Raw genomic sequence first — 23,283 nt, 5'->3', positions numbered from 1 at the left:
GGTTCCAGTCCAGGCTCGTGCTGCTTGGGTGCTAAGGCTCAACGCTAATATTAGGCATCTTAATTTTTTTTTTTTTAAATAGTCGGCAAGCCGAACGCTTACAGGAGCCTGTTTTCTCTGAGGAGAAGCTGAATATTAAGCACCGTAAACCAGAAGTGGCTCTGTCTATCAATGTGGGCGTTTTCAGATAGCACCAGGAGATGATTCGCTGAGCAGACCGTACTACAGATGTCCTCAGTTGGCCTGGAGTACCTCAGCTGGACCGGCAAGAGGGTCTTTCCCGAAGTGTCTTCAGGAATCACCGAGACAAACTGGAGATAGGATTCAGGCTAACTCTGATTTTCTTCTAATCTCTCTTGGGGAAGTGCTTTAGCATCCCTTTATCCATGTGGTATTTCTTCTCAGGCTAGGTAAATGCACTTTATCCATGAGAAACGGATTAATATTGTGTAACCTTTTGGTGACTGTTTTGTAATCACCCTAAATGCTTTTTTTTTTTTTTTTTTTTCCTGGTCAGATGCTGATGTCTTGCACCATCACCACAGAGTTTGCTGGGTTTTTTCATGCAGTCATAATCATCTCTGTAGAATTTTTTCCATCTCTGATCACTGAAGTTACTAGCTATACCAGAATTTGCTTTTGTCTCTTTCTGTAGAAACCTAAATCTGTAGTAGCTGGAGTCAGATTTCAGGAATGAAGGAAATGTGGAAATCTCTGGGCAAAGTGTACTAAATTGGCTCAAAAAAGAGCAAATCCAGAATCTGTCAAGCTCTAAAACCTGCAGACCTTCTGTGATACGGAACAACAAGTGCAGTAACCTTATATTTTAAAGTTGCTAGGGCTTTTTTGTTGTCCATAAGCTTCATTAACAAACAAAAGGGATGGAAAAAATCTGGCAGATCTGATGTTTGGTCTTAAGTGGGTTTTATTGTACTCGGGAAAAAGGCTTGTATTTATTTTGAGTACTCTTATTCAGAGGGCTTTCCCTCATTTCTTATCTTTTTCGATTGTTCTCCTATTCTCCGTTGCATTTGAGAAAAAGTTTCTCTTGGTGTCACAAAGCTGACTTACGGCTTCCGTAACAGAAGGGGATGTATGCGGCTGACTACCAGCTGACGTTGGTATCAAAGGTTCTTAAGTCAAATGTTTACCCAATGCTTGTGAGACTGGATCTCCAGATTGAGAACGCGTGTAACTAGCTGATGAGAGACCGTATTTTTCTTACCCCTGCGGCTGGGAACCAGGGTTTTACCAGAAGTTGACGTTTCAGCATCTTTATCGAAACTTTTCTAACACTTCCAATACTTCAACTGTGTTTCCCCCACTGTACGTGACTCTTCGTGACTTAATTTCCCATCAGGTTCAGAATTTCCTTTGGCACAGCTAGTACTGACAAATTAACCCAAACTCTGAATGGAGTTCATTGTTTATAATCAAATTCTAAATGTGTTTTGAATGCTAAGGTGACAACGGAACGGTGGAAGATAACACACGAGCGTTTCTGTGCAGTAGTCGCGTGCTGGTGGCATCTAACGCGTTTGCCTTTTGGGGCTGGGAACCTGGGCGAACGGATTGCCGTATCGAGTGAAGTCTGCTGTCAGACACACCGCGGAGCCGTGCTGAACTGCACGAACGTCCAGAAAACCTGTTCTGAAAGGAGCAAAGCCATTGTTCAAAATTGCTTTTGAACATAGCCTGAAGTATCCTTAATTAAATCTGTGTTAATGAGAGGACAAACTACAAGTCACTTTTGGGGCTACCGTAAACGTTGAAGCTGTGCCTTGTATGTGGAGCAGATTCCGTAGTAGGAGATACCAGTAGAGCAGGCTACTAAAATTGTGGCTAATGTGAGAAGCTCTCTCGTTTTACCTTTTATAGGTTAACAACATTCTGGTATTTCAGACAGCTTCAAGACAAAAACTGACACTCTCAGCTATCAGCCAAAAAAAAAAGAAAGTCCAAAGCCCTTGAAGCATATGATTAATATTTATTTCTGTGCATCTCTCTCAATTCAGCAGGTGCTTCTGTGCTTTCTGAGGCCGCTTCATTCAAGAAGGGATCTTTTTAATTTCCTTGCTGTTTCGGTTGTAGGTAGGCTTCCCTTGAATCTTGAAATCCTAGTTCTATGGATAGATTTTCTGACTGAGGTGAGGGCAGCCGATGCTTTCCCCGTCTGACTTTGCGCCGCCTTCTTCCCTATCCACAAGTGTTCTTGCGAGCCAGAAATGATCGCGCGTGCTGATTCCTAAGGTAAGCCAGAAAGGTTTGCGTTCGCAGGTTGTTCCGTGGCATTGCACTTACTTTGCTGTCCCTTTGAATTCCTCCAGTTCCTTGCTGGACAGCTGTCCTGAGCTCAGCCTTCCCACCTGCCTTTAATAACTCCAGCCTCTTCTCGAAAACACGACGTTTGGAGAAATGTAAAGACGGATTCCGAGTGCTAACGTGGGGATTTTAGTATGTGCCTTTGTTCAAGTGTAATGTAGCAGCGCCTGCACTGAACCAATCTTGGATTATTTCTAATGTTGGCTCAAAATGCGTATTTTTTTTCCTTAAAACTACTGTGGGTCATTCCGCAAGGAGAGAGTTCGTTAAAAAGGGGGGTGGGGAGAGGGAACACCTTTTTAAACGAGTCTTTGTGATTCCACAGTTTATGATGGTTATATTCCAAAGCCTGGAAAAGCTTTCGTCTTTATTTTTCAAGTGTTCTTCACAAAATAAAAAGTCATTTCTAGATGTCCATTGGTTTGTCTATGTATGTCTCACCGATACATTGATCGGGAACGGCGTGAATTGGTTTCTAAGATTGGACGGGGCAAAACCTTCATTAAGCCTTAATTTTCCAGTCTGTTCTGAAGACAGCGTTCCCGTCTCTGTGCGAGAAGTTTCCCCGACCCGGCTGGGGTTGCCCTGTGCAAAAGACCTGGCTTCAGTTGGAGGGCTGGGGTTTTGGGACGCAAGTTAAAGTGATTTTTAGCTTGCGGTGTTTTGTGCTCTTTTCTTAGAAAGCATGATCTAGTATTTACTTCCCGTTATTTCAGCTCCTAGCTTGTGCACAAATATATTGATCTGGTCTGTTTTTTCAAGGGAACTAGCGTTAAATCATCTAGAGGACTGTGGCTCTCGTAGAGTAAGAAACACGGATTGCTGAGGAACGGTTATCTTTTGTATCCGCTCCTGGTGCAGTCCTTGTAAAAGAGCAAGCATTCAGCTCTGGGAATCTATTGCGAGAAAATGGTGTGTTTCCTTTTCCTTTTCCTCGTAACTCGTTCCAGGTTGCTGAAGTGATTACGGAGCAGGAGGAAGCGGCCCGTTGAAAAGCCTGTGCTGTTCTTCAATGGCCGTGGCCTGGCTTTGCTAGGGAGAGTGACGCGGGATCGGGCAACCTTGACGCTGGCTCCTTCTCCCCCATCCATCACTCTCACTTTCCACTTCTTTACTTCAAGAACAATTTAAAAAAAACCACCACCACGACAAACCACCGAAAGATACAATTGAAGTTTCTGAGCACTCTCTATCTGGTGATTATTCAAGCAAGGGGCTGGGGTGTGACTAGTTCTGTGGGACAAGAGCTTTGGGGCTGGTTCCAGGGCCTCTTCCCTCAGGCCCAGGGCGAGGGAGGGCAGGGCCTAACGAGGCCGCCGGGCCGGTTGCTAGGGCCGCGTTGTGCCTAGCAACCGCCTGCCCCAGCTCTGCGCTTGCGCAGTGAGGCGCCCTGCGCCGCGAGGCAGGCCGGGAATGCTCGGAGCCGCCGGTGGCGGCGGCGGCGGCGGCGGCGCGGTCCGCCGCCGCTCTCAACGAGGCGGTGGTGCGGCGGACGCAGGATTCCTTGGGGCGAGTGATCCGCAAGCCGCCGCTGAGGGACCGGCTGCTGAGTAAGCCGCCCTTCCGCTACCTGCACGACGTGATCCCGAGGTGGGCCGGGAAGCGGCCTGCGGGCCCGCGCCGCCGTTGCTAGGCAACAGGGCCTCCCTGCGGCTCGGCCGCCCCTGGCGGGCGGGGTGTCGCTGCCGCGGGGGAGCAGGGTCCCCCAGGCGCGGGCTGTGGGGGGCTCTGCCGGGGGGACCCCCAGGGGCTCTGAGCGCTCCCTTGCCCGGGAGAGGGGGGACCCCGTCACCTTTGCGGGGCCCCGGGCCTGCGCAGGGCTGGGTGGTGCAGGCAGGTCGCTGCTGCAGGGGGTGCGCTCCGAGTAGCAAGGAAATCTCGGGGGTTTTAGGGTAGTGAGTAAATCTCAGGGTTTTTTTTAGGGTGGCTGGTAGTGGTTAAGACGAGACGAGGGGTCTGACTCTTTTCCTCAGTGTGCTGTGCATTTGGTCTTCTGTGAAAACCGCTCGTAGGTTGTTTTTCCAGCTCCCACTTAAAAAAAGAACCAAAACAAAAAAACCCCAACAACCAGTCTTAATTTTTACATTGCCTGAGCTGCTGCGTTTATATATAGTCACATTTAAAGAAGTCAATGAGGGAATAATGCAGAGCTGCGTTTAAAACGCGTATGCTGGTGTTCACGTTGTGAATCTCCTGGATTCACCAACCATCAAGGTTAAAGATGGAATTAAATAGGAAGGGAGGCCTGAGCTGTAAGCAAGGATTAAGTCTCGTTGTTCCAGAGCGTGTTCAGAGACACAGCAGGCCTCTGGACCTACTCTAGCAATAGTTCTAAACAAGGTATCATCTCTGAAAGCAGATAAGGTCTACGTATTTCCTATTGGCACACAAGCTTTATTGAATAGAGGCCTTCAAGTGTTCTTACCTTACTCCTTTTCTTCTGTTTTGAAGGTAATTAGAGTGACAGGTTTTATGAAAGGACTTTACACGGATTTTGAATTGAAATCAGATAACGTTAAGGTGGGTATGGAACTTCCTTATTTCTTTAGCTTTCCTATTAGTATTCTTTGAAACTTGCTGCAAGGTACTTTTGGTCTTTTCTGCGTTCAGCGTCAAGGACCCGTCTTTAGTTCTGTGAAGCAACTGTAAAAGGTATTGCCTGTTGGTTATATTATGCAGTGCATGGGGTGAACACCTATAGATGGCGTTTGTGGATGTGACACAAACAAGCTGTCATGTGTGGAGAACTATTTCTGTACAGATTTCAAACCAGTGAGGGTTAATCTATAACGAGATCTAGGTTTCCAAAATACTGTTGTATTACAGGTGAAAAGTATCCTTATGTAGCAAGATTGCCTTGAAGTAGTTAGGCGTTGATAATAAATCACAAACACTAGAAATCCACATCCAGCTTTTTAAAGAGTCTTGTGGTCTCTCAGTGGAATGTATCGTTTTATATTTATTGCTTTATACGTGTGTGTGTATGTGCACATACAGATATATATATAGAGTATACATATATACACTAAATATTCTTGCTTCATATCCCAGGACTTGCAGAGGCATTCATCTAGTATGTGCATTCCACAATAGGTTTATTACAGTATAGGAATGGCTAATTACTGAAAGAGGAGGTTAACGTTATTACTGAAAAATGCTTTTCTGAAGTACAAGGGTGACTTTGGTCACTGTTCGCTGCTCTTCTACGGTCTGCCTCTTTGCTGAGCTGATGCTGACTTCTCCCACTGCCGACTCGATTGGAAACTTTGGTCGCTTATTGATGGCAAATAACGCAGTGTTTGTATGTTGCTAGTTAGACAGCTACATCCCTTGGTGACTGTTTAACATAGCAACTGAAAGTATGAGGTCTGTGAGCTGGCCTTGTCATCCATACAGCCAATTGCATGGACGTTTTTATGCGCTTCTTGGAGCTCGTTATCGGTCTGATATGTGCGTTTATTTCTGTGAGTGTTCATATTGTTGTCGGGATAACTAAAATCTAAGTTATTTATACAACGGATTGTTGGTTTTGTTGGTACTGTCCCTGTTGAAGCTTGTCAATAGGTTCCGTGATGAAGAGCAGCTTAGCACATGCTGCCTCTTCTGGGGAGAGCACCGTGCGTTTTATTTGTGGATCGAAAAAGCAGATTTCTTAGCAACTCCTGAGTAGGTCTTTGTTTGTATCTACATACTGTGATAGCTGTGAAGTTGCACCAATCGTGAGTACCTCTCTGAGAATTTCTTTCACAGTCCGTGAGATCATGCTTTTCAAGAGTTCCGGCAGAGGAGATCAAAATGCCGTAGTGTGGGGGAAAACGTCTCCAGCTTGTGTTCCTCTTCTTCAAACCAGTGGTCAGAAGAAGGACTTGGCTCTCGCAGGATGCTTCCTTATTGTGATTTCTGTTGGAGTTGTAGAAAATCAGGAGAGTAATCTTTATGCAGAGGCCAAAACTACCCACAGAGAGCTAGAGTCTGAGAGCAGCAGCCGGAGTCCATGTTGTATATAGCTGTATATATTCCTATGCGAGGGTGATCTGCTTTCTGTAACTCTAGGGAATGATGCTCATCTGGTGTGATGATCTGGCAGTAGATGCACAGACTTGGAGCGGGCAGGATGCTTTCGGAAAAAAGAAAAGGTTTGTCCCCACTGTGAAATAGTCCCAGTGCTGTAGCCCACAGTCTGCTTGCTGTGGGCTGGGAAGAATTGATGGGTGCTTTTTGCAAGCGTGCTGTGCTGTTGCAGATCAGGAGGTGCATAGGCTGAAATTAGGAAAGCCCAAAGCTCGTGGTCCGGCCCCTGTGGTGGCTGGGGCTGGCTCCTGGTCTGGACATCCCCTGACATGCTACGCAGCGTCATGCACGCATACGTGCAGCCGCTGTGTTCATTTCTAGTTTCAACTCACCTCTCCCGCATGGACATAGCAGCGGGGTCCTGAAGTACCCAGCATTTCTGCTGTGCTACCTTTTATGTCCTCGCTGTTGGATAATACGTTCTGCTTGGATAGCTGGTCCCCTCCTCCTGTGTGGAAAGATGCAGGAGGCAGGCTGGAAGCATCCCGTGAGCCAAATCTGGCCTGCAGAGCAGGCACGTGGACCTCACTGAGTTCTAGTTTGTTTCAGGGATGTAGAGTTATAGCAACCAGTTGGAGAGAGATGTAAGGGGAATTTAAAGCATTGAGGATTCCTTAATTGTTGGGACTTCTCTGAAACAAATACACCTCTTCTGGCAGCTACATTGGACGATATTGCTGTCTGCGTGTTTATCAGAAAGGTTCTTCTTGTTAGGTCTCGTAAAAAGTTGTTCTCTTATAAGTGGAAAGATTGGATATCAGCTTGCTCTTTTAATCTTTCACACCAGCTTTATATATATACACACACACACACACACAAAGTCTTCATATTGGTTTATATATATATAAAATCCTACTGCTTGAAACAGGGGAGATACCTTTTTTGGAAATCTACCCAATAAAAAATATGTTCTTAAGCTCTCAGCACTGTTCCAGATGTTTGTTTCTGTTTTGACAGAATTTTCTTTACTGATGCAAGTGGGACCTGTAGATTTCTCATTGGGTTCATGAGGATTTCTTATATGGACAGAACAGACTGATAACGTAACTGCTGAAAACGAGGAAGATGTAGGAGGACATTTTGGATCTTTATTTGAAAACATGTTTGGTTGAGAATAGCGTCCTATCTCCTTCCCTAAATTAATAGATTGCATATGTCCTTGGAAGGACGGACAAGTATTTTAATAGAACTAAGTTGCAGTATTTCCTTCCTTTCCTTTTTTATTTTTGAATGCAGGGAGCACTGGTGAGGGTGAAGTGCTCGTGATGTTAATGGAGACAATCTGAAAATGCCAGCTCTGTGGCAGTTGTTTGTTTTAATCCGTTTGGAAGAGCCGAAGGCGGGAAGTACCCTGACTCTGGAGACTGTCTTCCCACGCATTTAACTATCACTTAGGTGTTTGCAGCAGAACCCAGTTCTTGTTTATGGAGAGTGGCTCTGGGACTTGAGGTGCCATGTGAGCAGCTCTGTTAAGCTCCAGTGCCGCAGGACTAGATAGTGCTACCGCATGGCCTGTAAAGAGCGTTGGCCTTGCTCGGCCGAGGAAATACTGGCTTCTGTTGCTTTCCTCTGTATCGGTACGTCTGTCAAATTTGATCCAGGTCATTCTGGATCTGTGCGCCTGAGATGCTCCGACAGTAAGCACAGTGCAAAATCAGATGTTTTACTGGATAATTGCAACTGGTCCTTTTCCGAATGAACTGAACTGGTTAACCGGTCCACTTCTCAGTTATCAGTCTGAATGCGGTAGTTTCTCTTCTTTTGAACCGATGCCTATTAAAACACGCATACAGAATTCTTCTTACATGGGTTTCCTTTTTAACAGGCTAATAAAATACTTTCTTTATCTCCACTCATGAGTGTAAAGGATGAGTGAGTAGACTTCTGTGCTGGGCTGGTAAATATTCCTTGAATTTTATTATGGTTTAGTAATAAAACCCCTTTTTTGTCCCACTGAGTGTTCTACAGTTGCAGAGACTTCACACCATGATTTCATTCTCTGGGCCAGGAACCTCCCAACAGAATTTTACTTGGTGGGGGTTTGTTTATTTTGTCTTTATTTTTTTCTTATGATTTTGCATAATCACTAGAAGACGTCATCTCTACTGAAGGGGAAAGTTGTTTGTAAAGTGTAATTCTAAAACTAAAACACATCTGGTAATTGTGGAGCTAAAAATATGTGCCTGTATCCCTTTCCCACCATCTTTCGTCTGTTTTCTTTACTCACTGTTCAGTCTGGTTTGTAAAGTAAGTGTACAAGCATGTAAGTCCCTCAATTTAGAGTCATATTAGTCCCAGAACTTTGGGACTTCTGTGCTGAAAAATAGTCAAGGCTCATATGAGCCCAGGAGGTCACGGTCGGCTTTTAGAAGAGCTGGAAATACTGCGTCCCCTGGGTTTCTAATGCTTGGTTACTCAACCTACTTCTCTGTAGGAAGAAGCTAAACAAATTCCCGTGGATCAATTAGGGCAGAAATTATTGGAGAAAAAAGGGGTGTCCTGGAATAAGAAATACCAAAAACAGTATGGAGCATTACGAAAGGTAATATGCATGTATGTTAGTTTGCTTTTTACTGTTAAGGTAACTTTACATTTATATTCCTCTTGAATAGTCGGGAGGATGATAATTGAAAATACTGGCCCTTAGACTAGCAAGATAGAGCATGTGGAAGAGAGGTTTGTAAGATAAGTTAGTCGTCTGGGAAACATGAACGAGATTATCAAGGGATTGTCTGCCTGAAAGCTTGTATCTTTTTTTCCATCTATATGGTTGGCCTATAAAAAATGAACCTTACTTGCTGAACCTTGTGTCTGTGGATGAAGCTGCAACAACACTTACTACCACTTGAACATAAAAGCACTGATGAGAATTAAAGGAGAAATCCAGTACCTCTTCACAGGCATAACAGAAATGAGATTTTGAAACTGTATGCCGCTTTTTGGTTGATTAGGGCATGTCCATAAAATTAGCACTTCCAGTAAAGTTGAGTTCGTTGAGTTGGTTACTGTATTTTCTAATGCTTGAAGGAAAATACTTTAGCATTTGTGTTCTAGATGATAGGTGGAAAATTCATGTTTGACTGTTTTTTGAAGAGAACCACCAATGCTGTTTTCACAATAATGATTTAAAAGTACTTGTGAAATGTGAATGTGAGTCTTCCGCGGAGGTAGATGCTTTTCTGACTTTGAGAGAGAAGTGATAGAAACAAGTTGTGAGCAACCCAGTATTAACCACTTCAAAGTTTGAGTGCTGCTGTGAATAGTACTAAAGCTGACTTTTTCACAAGTGCCGGATGTATACCAAAAGCACGTTGATCAGGGCAATACTTGCCTTATGAAATAACTGTAAATTGTTGTACACTTTTTGAAGTATCAAATGAGGTTTTGCTTATGGTTGAAACAGAAATTCAGATTTTGGGGTTTGTTTTTGTTTGTTTTGGGTTTGTTTTTGAGGGGGTTGGGTGGTGGTTGTAGTTTTGTGGTGGGATTGGAGGGTGGTTGGTGTCCACCCCCTCCCCCCCCATCTCTTGAGAGCCACGGTTTGGTTTTGTGTGATTTGGACCCTCAGCTTGTTTGAAGTATCTGCATACTGCTAAAATGAAAGTAGAGAACAGAGGGGATAAGGTGGGCAAAATGGAACGAGGAGGTTTTAAGTTCTTGAGATGCCACAATGGGCAGCGTTAATTTGGGTAAGGTACAGCTCAGCAGACCAGAGTTGAGCTCGAGATCCCTGTCTGGTAAATACAGAAGGGAGCAATTCCGCAGCTACTAGGGAGTGGAAAGTACCAGTGTTAGAGGGCTAAGCTAGTTGGGATGGTACTCTGTGTGTCTGATAAAGCAGAAGCTTTTTGATTGCCTCTAGACCATCACTCCCTGTGCCACCTTTCCAGGAACAGAGAGTATGCGCTTGTGAGCAGGGTTTGAAAAGGATTCCAGTGTCACAAGCAATCCTTGAAATTTAGAAGGTAGTTTGATTCGATTCTTAGTGATGCATGTAGGTTGAAAACAATTCTGTTGCAATTTCTTGCGTGCTAGTTTGAAGTTGTATAAGAAATGAAGCCAGCAACAGCATATAAAACCTCAGGCAGATAAGTGGTGGTAGGAAGATTACATTTTTCTGTCTAAACTGAGGAAATACATGAGGAAGCATCATAAAAGCAGGTTTGAAGGGCTGGGGTTTGTGCATCTATTTGAGAATGAATCAGGTGAAGCAGCTAATGCAGGCTGCTCCATTTAAAACTGGCCATCTTCTTCATCTTGTCCTTGCTTTCCTTTTAGTATTTGCAGAATCATCCTCAGATATTTCAGTTCAGTCCTGATGAAAATAAGGTTGGTCTGAAGGCAAAACACAAGCTCCCGTTTAAGTCCGATTCTCGAGGACGAGATCTCCAAAGCCCTCCTCAGAAGAACGAGGTCCAGTGGAATTCAGAAAAAGAACCTGCAAGGCTAAGGGACAGTTCTGCTGGTTGCCATTGGTTTGATCTGAATGATTCCAAAGTCCAGCCGATCAAGGAGAAGGATATTGAGAAACAATTTCAGGGTAAAGAGAGTGCCTACATGCTGTTTTATCGAAAATCTCAGTTAAAAAGACCGCATGAAGGTACACAAAGCTCATCTTGATATTCTGGGGGCTTCCTTCGTTGGCAGTTTGCTTTCTGGAGGGCAAAGGCTGTTGGGTCTTTCTGTCCTTTCCAAGAGCTGAAGATACAGTCTTCTTTCTAGTGCTCATTTGTAAGAAGGGTTACCTAAGATACACGGAGGTTACCTCCAAGGAGGTAGTGACCAGTTACTTGGCTGTAGCTGACACTAACTTTTTTCTAGTACGCTTCACAAACACTAGCAGAACATCGCCTACTGAAACAAATACAAGTTGTTGCTAACGGCATTCATGTATCCGTTTCCCTTAGGGGAAGATGGATGGGAAGAAGTAAAAGCACTTGTTTGTTCTTTGTATGATCTTGCAGTTTAATTTTCTCTAATACGAAGGGATGCAACATTATTGCTCTGAATTTTCAATGATTACCGTACTGTAATGTCTCATCTTGATCCCTTTTCTTGTTTGCCAAAACACATCTTAAGCAGCTGAGGCCAAACTAGCCTGTATTATTTGTTGCAGCTGAGGCCAAACTAGCCTATATTATTTGTTGCAGCGCAAGGAAATCCAAGGTACCAAATTCCTGAACACTTTCTGAATGAAATGAATGCTGCTAATACTGAGCTGCAAAAAAAGAGGTATATTAATGTAACTGTACCAATCTCTTAAACAGCATTCTTAATCTGCAGATCTCCAAAGCGATTTAAAATGGAAGAACCTCATTGAGTAGAGCCAGATACTAAAATGATTCAATGTCGTAGAGGTTAATCGAGGAATACAACGTGTATGTCCAGATTCTGCCTTCTGCTAGTTCCCTGCCTCCCTGTTAGTGGTGTAACTAGGCGCTCTACAGAATTTGAAGGGAAACTGACAGTTTAAAATGGTACCAGTTTTTTGTGAAAATCAGGGCCATTCTGGAAGGCGAATGGACTACATTATCTTAATGATGTTTGTCGAGGGAGTTCTCCCTTGGGAGAAGGGGGAGTGACTTGCTTTACTGTGAAACAACAGATCAATGGTATCCTTTGCTAGAAACGTAGAGGAAAGAGCTAGTGGTATTCAGGTTGGTTGCAACTTTTCCTTCTGTTGAGGAACACACAGAACTGATGATACGCCTGAATCACAGTTAAGCTATCCAAATACAGACGCACGCAGGAGACCAGGTCCTGTGTGATATATCTGTGCTGTGCAAATTTCACTCCTTGATTGTTTTTACACAGCGTATTTGCTGCTACATTTAGCTGGTAGAAGTGGATACAGGTATAAAGGAGGAAGGCACGGCTGTGTCTGTCCTGACTCAGGTTCCATGCAGTTTTTCTGTCTCTGCATTTCAGCAGAGTACTGATCTGGAACGTAGCCTGAAAAAACCTCCAGTCTCCGCGTCCCTAAAGGTGAAGTTTGCCCTTCTGTTTAGAAAGGTAGAAGCAAGGTGTAGAAACACACAGAACGTACTGTTGCGGTGCTTCTGTGGAGGAGGTTTACGTACAACGTGTAAATCGCTGTCGTCTTTGAGCACCTCTCTGCCTACCCCTTGATGGAGGGGGAAATGTGACAGTGAATTTAACCATGAGGGTATCAGTTCCAGGACAACTGCACAGAAGCGTCTCTGAGATAAGCGAGCCGGTTGTTGGTGTTAAATTCACCGGTTTATTATTGTGTTATTCTTTCAAAGAGCGGAATGTGACTCGGCAAACAACGGCATTGATTTACATCTCCATTTGAGCTCCTGTTATAAATTTCACCATGGGGCTTTGCATCCTTCACGTACTTGGAAAGAGAGTGTTGTGGATTTGACTATTGATAGAAGAAAAACGCTCGGAGAGCTTCGACAGTCAGTGTTCCAGGTATTTGCTGTGTTAAATGAACTCAAACGCTTCATTTTTACTTGAGCCGCAACAACATTTACAAATGTATTTATGCCGTAATTTTTATCTCCATGAGAAACTTTCAACAGTAAATGTGGTTTTAGGGGGCTAAAAGCTATATGGGTTTACACAGAAGGAAACATGGGTTGGAGGTCTGTTCTCGAAGTATTGAAGAAGCCATGAAATTGATGAAACTTCAACTATGGAGACTTTAAAGCTCTCATAAGCTAATTATATTTAGGCAGCATGTACATGGGCATGGATTGACACTTTGCAGAAATCCAGGTTTATTCTTCACATTTCAGTTTGTGACAGATTTGTCTTTGTATGTTCAAGGAGCTAGCTGGCCTTAAAACGAAGTAATCAGAGTAGTTTTAGAAAAAAGAAAATCAGTGAAAAGAAATATTTAGCTTCACTATGAATGTGGTATCTTTGCATTTGTTCTCTACTACGTTAAAGGAATATGACAGTTTATAAAATGCTTTTTCAGAGATACCTGAATCAAAGCTAACTTAATGTCAGGAAACACTGTTTGCTTTTCCTGTACCTCACAGCCTTTGGTTAGTGTCCAGTTGAAGTAAATAGCTGTGACTTGTTAAGTGTCAAAGTGAGCTTGGTAGCCAGGCTGTAACAGCTTTCAGCAAAGGTGTAATTTTGAGTGATGGGAGTTATTGCTTGCTGGTGTTTTATATATAAAAAAAAATTTTTTTTTCTTTCTCTTCTTCCCAATTAGATGTTGGAATGTTGGGAAGGAGACATGATTCTCAGTATTGCCAAGCCTTTACCGGCAGGACTGCATCTTTACCAGATACTTGATGGTAAGGCTACTACATACAAGGCTTCCACGTTATTTATGTGTTGTATTTACTGCAGACATCGAGGATTTCATATGTAAAACATCTTGGAGACGTGTATCACTGAACACTCTTCAAACTCAAACTTCCGTGCAAGTCCACTGCTGTTAAGTTATTTAGGACACTGTTATCAGTGAAATGAAGGGGTTTGAGACCTTTAGATGTAGTCTTTGTGGTGAAGTGCAGTCAGACTGCAGATCTTATGCAAGTTAAACACATGTGCTGACAAAAATACATCAGTCTGTATGATGACCTTCATTTGCTTATGAATGTTTGCTTTCACAGTAGTTACCTAGTAGGTAGAGGAGAGGACAGAAGAGAGGAGCCAGGGTGACAGCAAAGAAAAATGTAGGTTAGACCTAAGCTGAAGCAGGAATTTTGTAAAGGAAACTGCTGACCTGAAGAGTACGTTAATTTATTCAGAGTACATTAGTATTTTAAAATCATGAGTTCTGTCTCCAGCTTTGCATTGTTACGCAATTCTAGGTGTTCGTCTTCAAAAGCCTATTCAGCCGTTTTTAAATTTTATAGTCTTTGTGGTCTGTTTCAGAAAATTAGGGTTCTACCAGAACATAACCCGACGTTCCACGATGTTGACATCAAAATGCAGAGGCACTCATAGCTGCTGTAAATATTTGTGCAGATGCTAGTACAGTTCTTTACATGACAATGACTTTTAAAAAATCTGAATCTGGCTTATGGTAGGAAGGTAAAAGAAACTGCAGCATGGGCATTAGTATTTCAAAGAATGGGCTGGGAATGTACAGTGTGTGGCTCGTTTATGAAATCCAGCCTTTTTATTTTAGATCTATTCATTCACTGTTAAATCTCGTGTAGATAATCCTGATCAAGCAGCTTTGCCAAGTGCTCACTTGGGCCTCAGTTTGCAAGGGAAATTGAATGGAAACCTTCGTGCTGCGGCCCTCTTTCCTCAGTGAGAGTGCTGTAGGGGTGTGTGCCCGCTTGCGTTGCTCTTGCTACATGAGGGACCCCTAACTTACTCCCTCTAAATGCTGATCGCACAGCAGCTTTTGTAATGATACGCTTGAGCCGGAGTAGAACGTGCCAGCGTATTTCAGTTTACCAGCTGACCCTGCTTTTGTGGGGGGCAAGAACTTAATGATTTGCTCCTTTTTAGGAGATGAGCTGCCACTGGATGGCGTTGGGCTGGCTGATGGAGCAGACATCTTCGTGTGGAATGGGAAAGAGGTAAAAGACCCAAATACCCTCTCTCTCCTTGTCAGTTCTGAAGAGAGAACACGCAGTCTCCAGACACGTTTTTGGAAATACCAATCTGTTCTGCAGATGTGCTGCTGACATATCAACGTTGGCTTTGGGGACACCGCTTCAGCCTCATCTAGGACACTGTGTTTTTGCAGCTTGTCACTATACCTTGAGTGATGTACAATGTGCTGCTTGATAAAATTATAAACAGAATTACACTCTGCAGAATGCGATGTGGTCAGATTGATAGGTGCCTGTAGATACCCAGTGCTGGTTACATTGGCGTATATTCTGAAAGCACCTGGTGCCTCTTGGAAGGAGATCAGTTGATAGTAATGTGATAACAAAAACTTATGCCCTGTAGTGAATCATTCCACATATAAAATTAGAACTGTGAGTGACTACTTTTGTGTGTGGTCTCCCTGAAATACTGTGCTCCTTTTCTAGTGTTGCATCTTCCTTTTAATACTAAGGCTTCTGCTTAACTTGGAAATGCTTGCCTCAGTGGTTCGGTAACACAGCATTTTATTCCATCTCTGTAATGGAATAAAACTTTACTTTTAAAAGATTTTTTTTGTTGTAAAAGTATACATTTTCTTTCTGATTTATTCCCCCCCCAAAAAAAAAAAATCCAAAATAAAACATCTAGTAACAGAGTTGTTCTTGTCGTTGTTGTATCTTTGGTATGGTCTTCACTACTCCAGCTTCCTGCGTGCTGAAATTGTCTTTGGCAAGGAACTATATTCTTTGCCTAGGCTGAATATCAGAAAGGCCAGATTTTAAAATCTGCCTCTCTTGATCTGCCTCAGTCACACTTTTGGGTAGTTCTTTAATATGCTGAGGGGCTAAATTCCTCTGTTCTTAATCTGATGGAGACCAAGTGTCCACTGGTTTCCCAGCTACAGTTACAGATACATTTACTATACATGCAGGCTTGGAACAGACCTTAGCATTAGGTTTTCTCTTCCCACCACCTTTGAGTTACTCTAGTTGTTTGTTCAGTAGGCATGTGGTCAAAGGTGGTTTCTTTCTAAGGAGGAGAGAGGGTCCATCTTTTTGTCTCAGTAATTTTATTGCTGTCATTTATTGCTGTCCAGTCTTTTCTGTATTTTACTGATGACCACTGCGTTCCTGACTTCAGGTTGGTGGTACAAAGGTGATGACAGGCCCTGATCATGAACCTGTGGTCGTAAACATTCTTCGTTTAGCGGAGTATAACGAAGGAGGGAAGGGTCAGCATTTCACAGAATCGCAGCACGTCTTTTCACGCAGCACAAAACTGGGTGATCTGCGCAGAGCCTTAGCACCATCAGGAGGAATCATGCTAAAGAACGGCTCAGGACCGGATAAAGAAGGCAAGAACTGGGAAGTTTTTTCGTGAAGAAGATATGAAGGAAACAGTCAAAAGTGTTGGTCTGACGGATGGGTGCTCAGTACTAATCTTAGACAGCCATGACCAGAGGTAACCGTTTTGATTACAAGTATAATTAAACAAAAAAGCAATTTTGGCAAAATCTGTTCCGTTAAATTATTCTAGCTCTCTCTCTATATTCTTTTAACTAATTGTCGCTTTGAGCTTTTGAATTCAAGACAATGTAATGTTAAATTTGGGGGATCAGGTACTTATCAACTATGAGATACTTCTTTCCTCTTGAAGTGCAGATGCAGTCACATCCTTTGACTTCCACTTGTACAGGGAAAAACCTAGTGAGAACCACTTGTGCCCAGTGTGCTGGCACATCTTTGGCATAACCTGAATTTCTGAGGTTTGAGTCGTGTGGTTCCCCGAGGGACTTGGTAGGATGAGAGAACAGAGCAGTGTCAGAAGAGTATGCAGGTCTGCTGAATCTCCCAGTTGAACCCAAAGCTGCCAGGGGCAAATGCCTGGTCTCTTTTCACTTCCCAGCGTATAGCCCTGAGGTTAGGTTCCCATTTTCCAAAGGTGCTGGTATGTGCTTGTTACATAAATTCTGACTTCCTAATTGAAACGGTACTGAAAAATGGAGATGAAATCAAGCAGTGAGAGGGTTCTTCACCAAGAACTGTTTCTGTGCTTCTATGCGGTAGCAGAGAGACAGAGAAAAATCTCTGATTTTAGTTATGACTAGATATACTTTTGCAATATTTTTTTTTTTCCAGGAGCCTTAAATCCAGCCTCAGAAAGTGACTTAGACTCTGAAGTGCCTTCAGAAGCTCAAGTCCCATTGAAAGCCAGTTACCAAAACATAGTTTTGACTGGTTTATTCAGTAACCAGCCCAGAGGTGCCTGGATGCTGCCTGAGGCCTCTAACTCTGTGACATGCCGTCCCTGTTAATGACCTGGCATCATCGGTTTATTTGAGAGCTCTGGTATTTAGCGATCTAGCCCAGACAGCGTGTAGTTTTCCTGTCTTTGACCGTCTTTGCACTGCTCGCTCTTCCAGCTTCGTGAATGTGTCAAGTGGCAATTTGACTGCTTTTACGTATGACATCAGCTGGCTCCAAGTTCAAAACTTCTGCAGAACGGATGACGAAGAGCAACACGTTAAAATTACAGCCACTATTGAAACAGTAAGCAGTGTGATTGCTCAGGGATGGAACACAGGCTGTTGCCCTGAAAAGCTTGGCCGGTGCACGTGGGCCAATTAATGGGGAGTGGACTCAGCCTTGGGGCTGAAGTTTTTCTGTGATGAAAACAGTGTGCAGCTCAGAGGTGCTGGAAGACTTTGACTGCTGTGTAAGAAGGCTGTAATGCTGGGAACTTAAACCAGTGCAGTCTACATTAGTGTGTTTTAGTGCGAAACCATTTTCTTTTTAGACCATCCTGTAAATGTGTGTTTGAGGCTATGTCAGTAAACAAAAGCTAAAAGAGGAGGAAAGTGTTGTTTCTTGCTTTCAGCACAGGATGGGAAAAAAATGCTGGTTTTCCCCAAGGGGTGGGCTTCTCGGGTACCTTTTCTGCCTTTTAAATTATTTCCTGCTACAGAAAATATGAAGTATTACTTAGTTTTGCTCACAGAATTACTGTTTGTGAAATACTAGTCTCCTGATAAATCCAAAAATTAAATACCGCTTCATTTTCATTGGAATACTGTTTTTAAGGAAAACTTCCACCAATGTGTTATGGTATCAGTGCACTTATTTATTATATATATTTGGTATGATAATGTTCAAGACCTGTTTTTCTCAGCTGTGTATAGTGTTAACAGGAATAAGAACGTAACTAGGATGCCTTTCAAGTGAAGGCTGCCTCTTGTGGACTGGCATTTGAAGAGCAGGAGTGTTCCTGGCATTCTGTATCGGAGGTGTTAATATTGCTTTCTTTTAGGTGATGTCAGATATCAAAATGAAAGCAATACGGGAGCTTCAGCTGGAGGAGGAACTAGGTAAGTATTCAGTGGCTTTACTTTTAGATCTGATAATGTTAGAATTTACTGGCTGGCTTCCTGCTTTTTGCATCAGTCTGTTCAAAACAGCAAATCCATTGCTCTTAGGGGTTTTTGGGGGTTTTTTTTGGAAAGAAAGAGGGTGCAGAGGACTTAAAATTCATCGGATTCTGAATAAAATGATTATTTTTCCTAGCTTAAAAAAGAAATAGGGTGTAAGTCTTGAATAAAATACATTTTATGAAGCTCTTATTTTTCAGAAGCAATTTGAGTAGGAATAATCATGTCGTCTTACTAAAGTATTACACTCAGAATTGAAGATGATTTTGTTGGTGTTTTTTTTTTAACCTTATTCCTTTCTTTAAGACACTCCAGTTTTCTTTCTGTAAAGTTTTTGTTGATGCCTTTACCTTTGGAAGCACTTGGTCAGTTTTGTGGTATTTTACTGCTTGTGGCTAACAGCTGCCTTCAAAGAGAAAGTAATCTTTCACTGAAAGGATAACAACTAAGACTGTTCATGAAGTCTCGAGGAATCTCTCTCCAACTGTATTTTTGATGCAATACCTCCAGAGGGAGGCCTCTAAGAGAAGCCTGTTGTCGTTAATCTTAACCATGTTATCTGTCTAAGCTTCGGAGCCAAATTTCTTCTTATTTGAATTACTTGATAGATCTCTCTCTCTTTCCTGCCCTTTTTGTTACAGCAAATGACAGCTGTCTTAGACCTGTTAGCGGAAATGGGAAACTTCTGTCTCCAGGTAAATGTCCTTATTTAATCATCATTCGGTAAGAAGTTCGATTGGGAGACTTTAAGCTTCCCTTTGTCCTTTCCTGGGAGAAGTACACACACGTAACTCCACTGATTTCCAGACTTAACTGAAGCAGTTGTGTGGGGTTTTTCCCAGTTTTACTGTTTATTGACAGTACCAGTACAAAGCTAGAGGTTAAACTTAAACGTTCAGCTTGGTTTTGTTACTTGTATCCCTAATGAGTAGAACTGGTTAGCATAGCTGCCGTTGCGTATTGACCACTGGCCGTGTCCTTCAAGACTGTGGCAATTAACAGGAAGTTCTGTTTCCCATACTGATTTTATAAATTGAAAAGTCTCTAAATGATCTCTTTTGAATCATGTTTAATCCATTTACAGAGTAACTTTCTGGATGTTCCAGGAAGCAGAGTCATTGTTCCATGTCTTTCTAACTTTTATATTTCCTGAAACAAAATGGACTGAATGTATTTGTTAGAGTATTGATGCACAAGGCTGGATTTCAGAACAGCTTGAGCAGCAAACCTGAGTGCTGTGGTGATGGAGGAAGCACTGTGAGGTTCCTGTTTACTATGAGAAGGCGGCTTGCTTCTGTGACGTCTGAAGCACACTGAATAACGTGTGGATTTCTGCTTCCCGAAGAGTGGAGGAACATGTTCATGCCATAGCCTGCTCTTGGATTTAGATGAGCATGCAATACCACATGTCACTGTGTAACTGTGCTCCTGATGGGCGGTGTTCAGCAGAAAAGGAACCCCAGCTTTGCTGGTGCCGTTGCTGGGGCAGTGGTGGGAAAGGGAGTGGATCAGCTTTGTGCTCGCTGGGAAGCGTCTTCTGGGTCTTTGCTATTTTGCTACTGGATTGCATTAGTAAAACGCAGCCAGGAAGCCAAGGAGAGATTAATTCCTCTCCACTCGGCGCTTGTCAGACAACATCTGGAGGATTGTGTCCGTTTTGGGGGCTCCCCAGCATGAGAAAGAAGCCCTGACAAACTAGAGCCAGTCCAGAGGCGAGCACCCGGGATGGTTTGGGAGCTGGCAGACATGAAAGAGGAGGGCAGCTGGGTTTTTCCAGCCTGAAGAGGAAGAGTCTTGTGGGGAGGAGGGGTAACTGCCATCTTTAACTCCTTAAGGTGGACCTATAGAGAGGGCAGAGCCAGATTCTTCTCAAAGGAGCACATGGAAAGGATCAGAGGCAGCAGACCCCAGTTTCAGCGAGGGAAGTTCCCGCTGGTATGGTGGGGGGAAAGGGAATTCACCTTGGGAGTGGTCAAACAATAGACAGGGAGCCCTGGGAGGCTGGGAGATGTCCATCCCTGGAGGTATTCAGAGCTTGACTGGAAAAAAGCCCAGAGTGAACTGACCTGACGTCAAAGCTGGTTCTGCTTTGAGCAGGGCTTTGGACCAGACGACCTACAAAGATCCCTTCCAACCGAAATGCTTCTCTCACCCCGTATACAAGAGGTGGTGGGGAGGAACCTTTAAGCAAATGTTGCTTTGCTCTTGTCATAGGAGGCTTACAGATCTGATGTCAGCACTGTGGAAGTGAAGTTCTCGGAATGTCACTGAACATTTTTATCTTACTCTAAAGAGCAGCCTAATAGAATGGATATTTTCAGGAAGCAGCAGCTTCTGATGTGCTTGGTTTTGTCCTCCCTGAAGTGCCTGAGGATTATACCGTCAAGGAAGCGGAACTGAAAATGGGAAGCCTGCTAGGGCTGTGTCATGGGAAAGCTCCAGCTTCCACTCAGGTATAGTAGCGGTGTGAGTGAACAGAGTCTCGTGCTGCTTTTACGCTCTGTTTACATTTCCCAATGTTTCACGTAGTCCTCTTTTTACTCTGGTAATGGTTGTAAACGGCATGGAAAAAAATGCTCGGTGACACTGAGAATTATACCTATCGGCATGAAGGCTCACACTATTTATCTGGGTTGCAGAAGGCCAAGAGCATATATATGACCAGTTAATGTAGCTCATATGACCAATGGTAAATCGTTTCTCATTCGTCTGTGGTTGTCCAGCTTCTGTGCTCTGATGTGCGTATACTTTTGTAAAGAGCATAAAGTAAGAAAAGGGGGATATTGCTCTTGATATATCTACAAGTTGTAAATATGTAAGGGAAAAAATAGTTGTATATTTCTAAAGATCAGAGTGCTGGCAGGTTTTCTCTCTCATTTGCAGCAGACAAGTGGTAGAGACAGTTAATGAAGCTCTACGGATGGCCATAACTCAATTGCACGTGCTCCTCTGTTTGTCCTGCTTAGTTGTTTGCTTTAGCCCAAAGGAGTTGCAGTGCTGTTTGACTGATGGCAGCTTGCAATAGCTGGTATATGTGTGCATTAGGGGGTGTTATTTCACAGTATTTCCATACTTAAATACATCTTCTGATAGCTTCTCCTTGCTTTTTTAGCTGTTCTTATATTTTATGGTTGGAGTGACCAAAACGCAAGCCCGGAGATGGAGATAGTTGTGGAAGAGACTGCCTCTGTCAAAGAGGTAAGTCAAGCTGCTTTTAAAAGCTTTTGTCATGCCTGGGTCAGCTCTGCTGCTCCTGGAGAACTTTGCCTTACACCCGTGCGTCACTTCAGGCTGCCAAGAGACACCGAGGCAAAGGAAGCGTTTCAGCTCCAAAAGGCCGGTGGGGAAGAGTGCCTTGATCTTTCACCAAGCAGTAAAGAGACATCCTTGCTTTTTCCCAAGAATGAACGTAGCCCGACTGCTTCGTGCGTGGCTAGCCGCTCCTTTTCTACACAGCAGTCCTCAGAATGATACGCAGTCATGGCAGAGCCTGCCACAATTCCTTGTAGCTCATCAGACTCTGAATGCACAGAATTGGAGTGAGAGGAGTCAGGAAGAACTGTGCACGGAGCGAAGGAAGCAGTTGTCGGTACTGCCAGTCCAGACTTTTGGCAGAGAGTGCCAGCGCCAATGAGTAGCGGCTGGAAAGCGTTGAGTTTGCAGGTGTGATTTGTAAAAGGTGCATCTTCAAACTGGGCGACAGAACTTGTTCAACTAAAGCAACAAACTGACAGCACAGATTTTTTTTTTTTAAACAGTTTGTAAATGCTGACTCACCTGACGTAGTAAACTTCTTGCCTGAATCTCATACTTGAAGGGTTTAATATATAGCTTAAATACACCATGCCTATGCAATTATATTCTTTTTAGGAACTGACCAGGAATCAGTCAGTCAGTTTTTGTGTTAGAAAATTCTAGTGTAGATTTGCTGAAAACTTTATATTTCCCAGCCTGTGCACTGAGACAAGTCTCACCGTATGTTTCTTTTTTCAGTGTCTAAATTTAATGCTGGAAAAATCGGGTTATATCAGGTTAGTTGTGTTGTATTGTTATTTAATGATGTTTTTAAAAGGGAATTTCCAGATTTCCAAGTCAGCTCTTGCTACCCTAAAAGTTTACAACTTGTAAGTTTGCTACAAGGATCTATGTGTCGTTGTAATGAGAGGAGGGGAAGGAATTTGCAAAGTTGCAGTCGTGCTCTGATAAAAGCTAGCTGTGCAGTTGCTCTTGAAAATCCAGTTTCAGCTTCTATTTGATCAAAATATGGCAAACCCCCCAGTCGCTGGACGATTTGCTTGGGTGCATGTGCAGGTGGAGGTGTTTGGCTGTTTGGATAAGATTTGCTGTCGTAGTGGGAACCACTGCATGAGATTAACTGTAAAAAATGATTTTTGGTCGCTTTGCAAAAACAAGTTATTCAAAATGAGGTCACGGTTTGGCCGTTGTTTGGGAATCTGAGTGGTAGCGGTTCTTGTTCCTAAGGTTTTACGTGAGGATGAAGGAAGAGGTATAGAGAGCGCTAGCGTGACACGTGAATTTCCTGGCTGAACATCTCTTTCTGTTGATGCTGATGGGGGGGAAGGAGGAGAAGAGACTTGGGGTGGCATTGTTTTCCAGCTTTTGTTCTAAACATTCATCGAATCCTGAGTATGTGTTCCAGTGGGGAGTGATGGCTGCAAATTCAGCCACGCTCCAAAAACCATAAAAGTTCACCTGAAAGACATGACTGTCAGAATATACATTGAGTAGCCCAAATGCAACTTAAATACTGTGCTCTTGTGTACATGTACGGATGAGCTGAAGTAGTTGTTAATGTCTTGAAATAAACAATCTTTTCCATTTCCCTATAGTGTAGGTTTCCTGCCAAGAAACAATGGTTCTGTTTTTATTGCTTTTTTTATACTACCATTTTTGAACACTTGAATTTG

At 43.2% G+C, this 23,283-nt stretch overlaps 1 protein-coding gene across 1 annotated transcript in view; it reads left to right on the top strand.

The window, feature by feature from the left end:
• LOC127018361 (ubiquitin carboxyl-terminal hydrolase 40-like) overlaps nucleotides 1–23,283 on the top strand; it is a 75,498-nt gene that overhangs the window by 8,662 nt on the left and 43,553 nt on the right. The window contains 12 exon segments of the mRNA XM_050899952.1: nucleotides 8,828–8,935; nucleotides 10,672–10,993; nucleotides 11,544–11,625; nucleotides 12,660–12,831; nucleotides 13,586–13,670; nucleotides 14,845–14,915; nucleotides 16,072–16,302; nucleotides 16,304–16,392; nucleotides 17,354–17,480; nucleotides 18,238–18,295; nucleotides 18,997–19,050; nucleotides 20,720–20,808. Of these exon segments, the coding sequence (XP_050755909.1) occupies nucleotides 8,828–8,935; nucleotides 10,672–10,993; nucleotides 11,544–11,625; nucleotides 12,660–12,831; nucleotides 13,586–13,670; nucleotides 14,845–14,915; nucleotides 16,072–16,302; nucleotides 16,304–16,392; nucleotides 17,354–17,480; nucleotides 18,238–18,295; nucleotides 18,997–19,050; nucleotides 20,720–20,808 (1,488 nt within the window).

The sequence above is a fragment of the Gymnogyps californianus genome, chromosome 7 (genome assembly GCF_018139145.2).
Source record: "Gymnogyps californianus isolate 813 chromosome 7, ASM1813914v2, whole genome shotgun sequence".
Taxonomy (NCBI): domain Eukaryota; kingdom Metazoa; phylum Chordata; class Aves; order Accipitriformes; family Cathartidae; genus Gymnogyps; species Gymnogyps californianus.
Note: the sequence above shows the minus strand (reverse complement) of the source record. Positions and strands in the feature narration are given on the sequence as shown.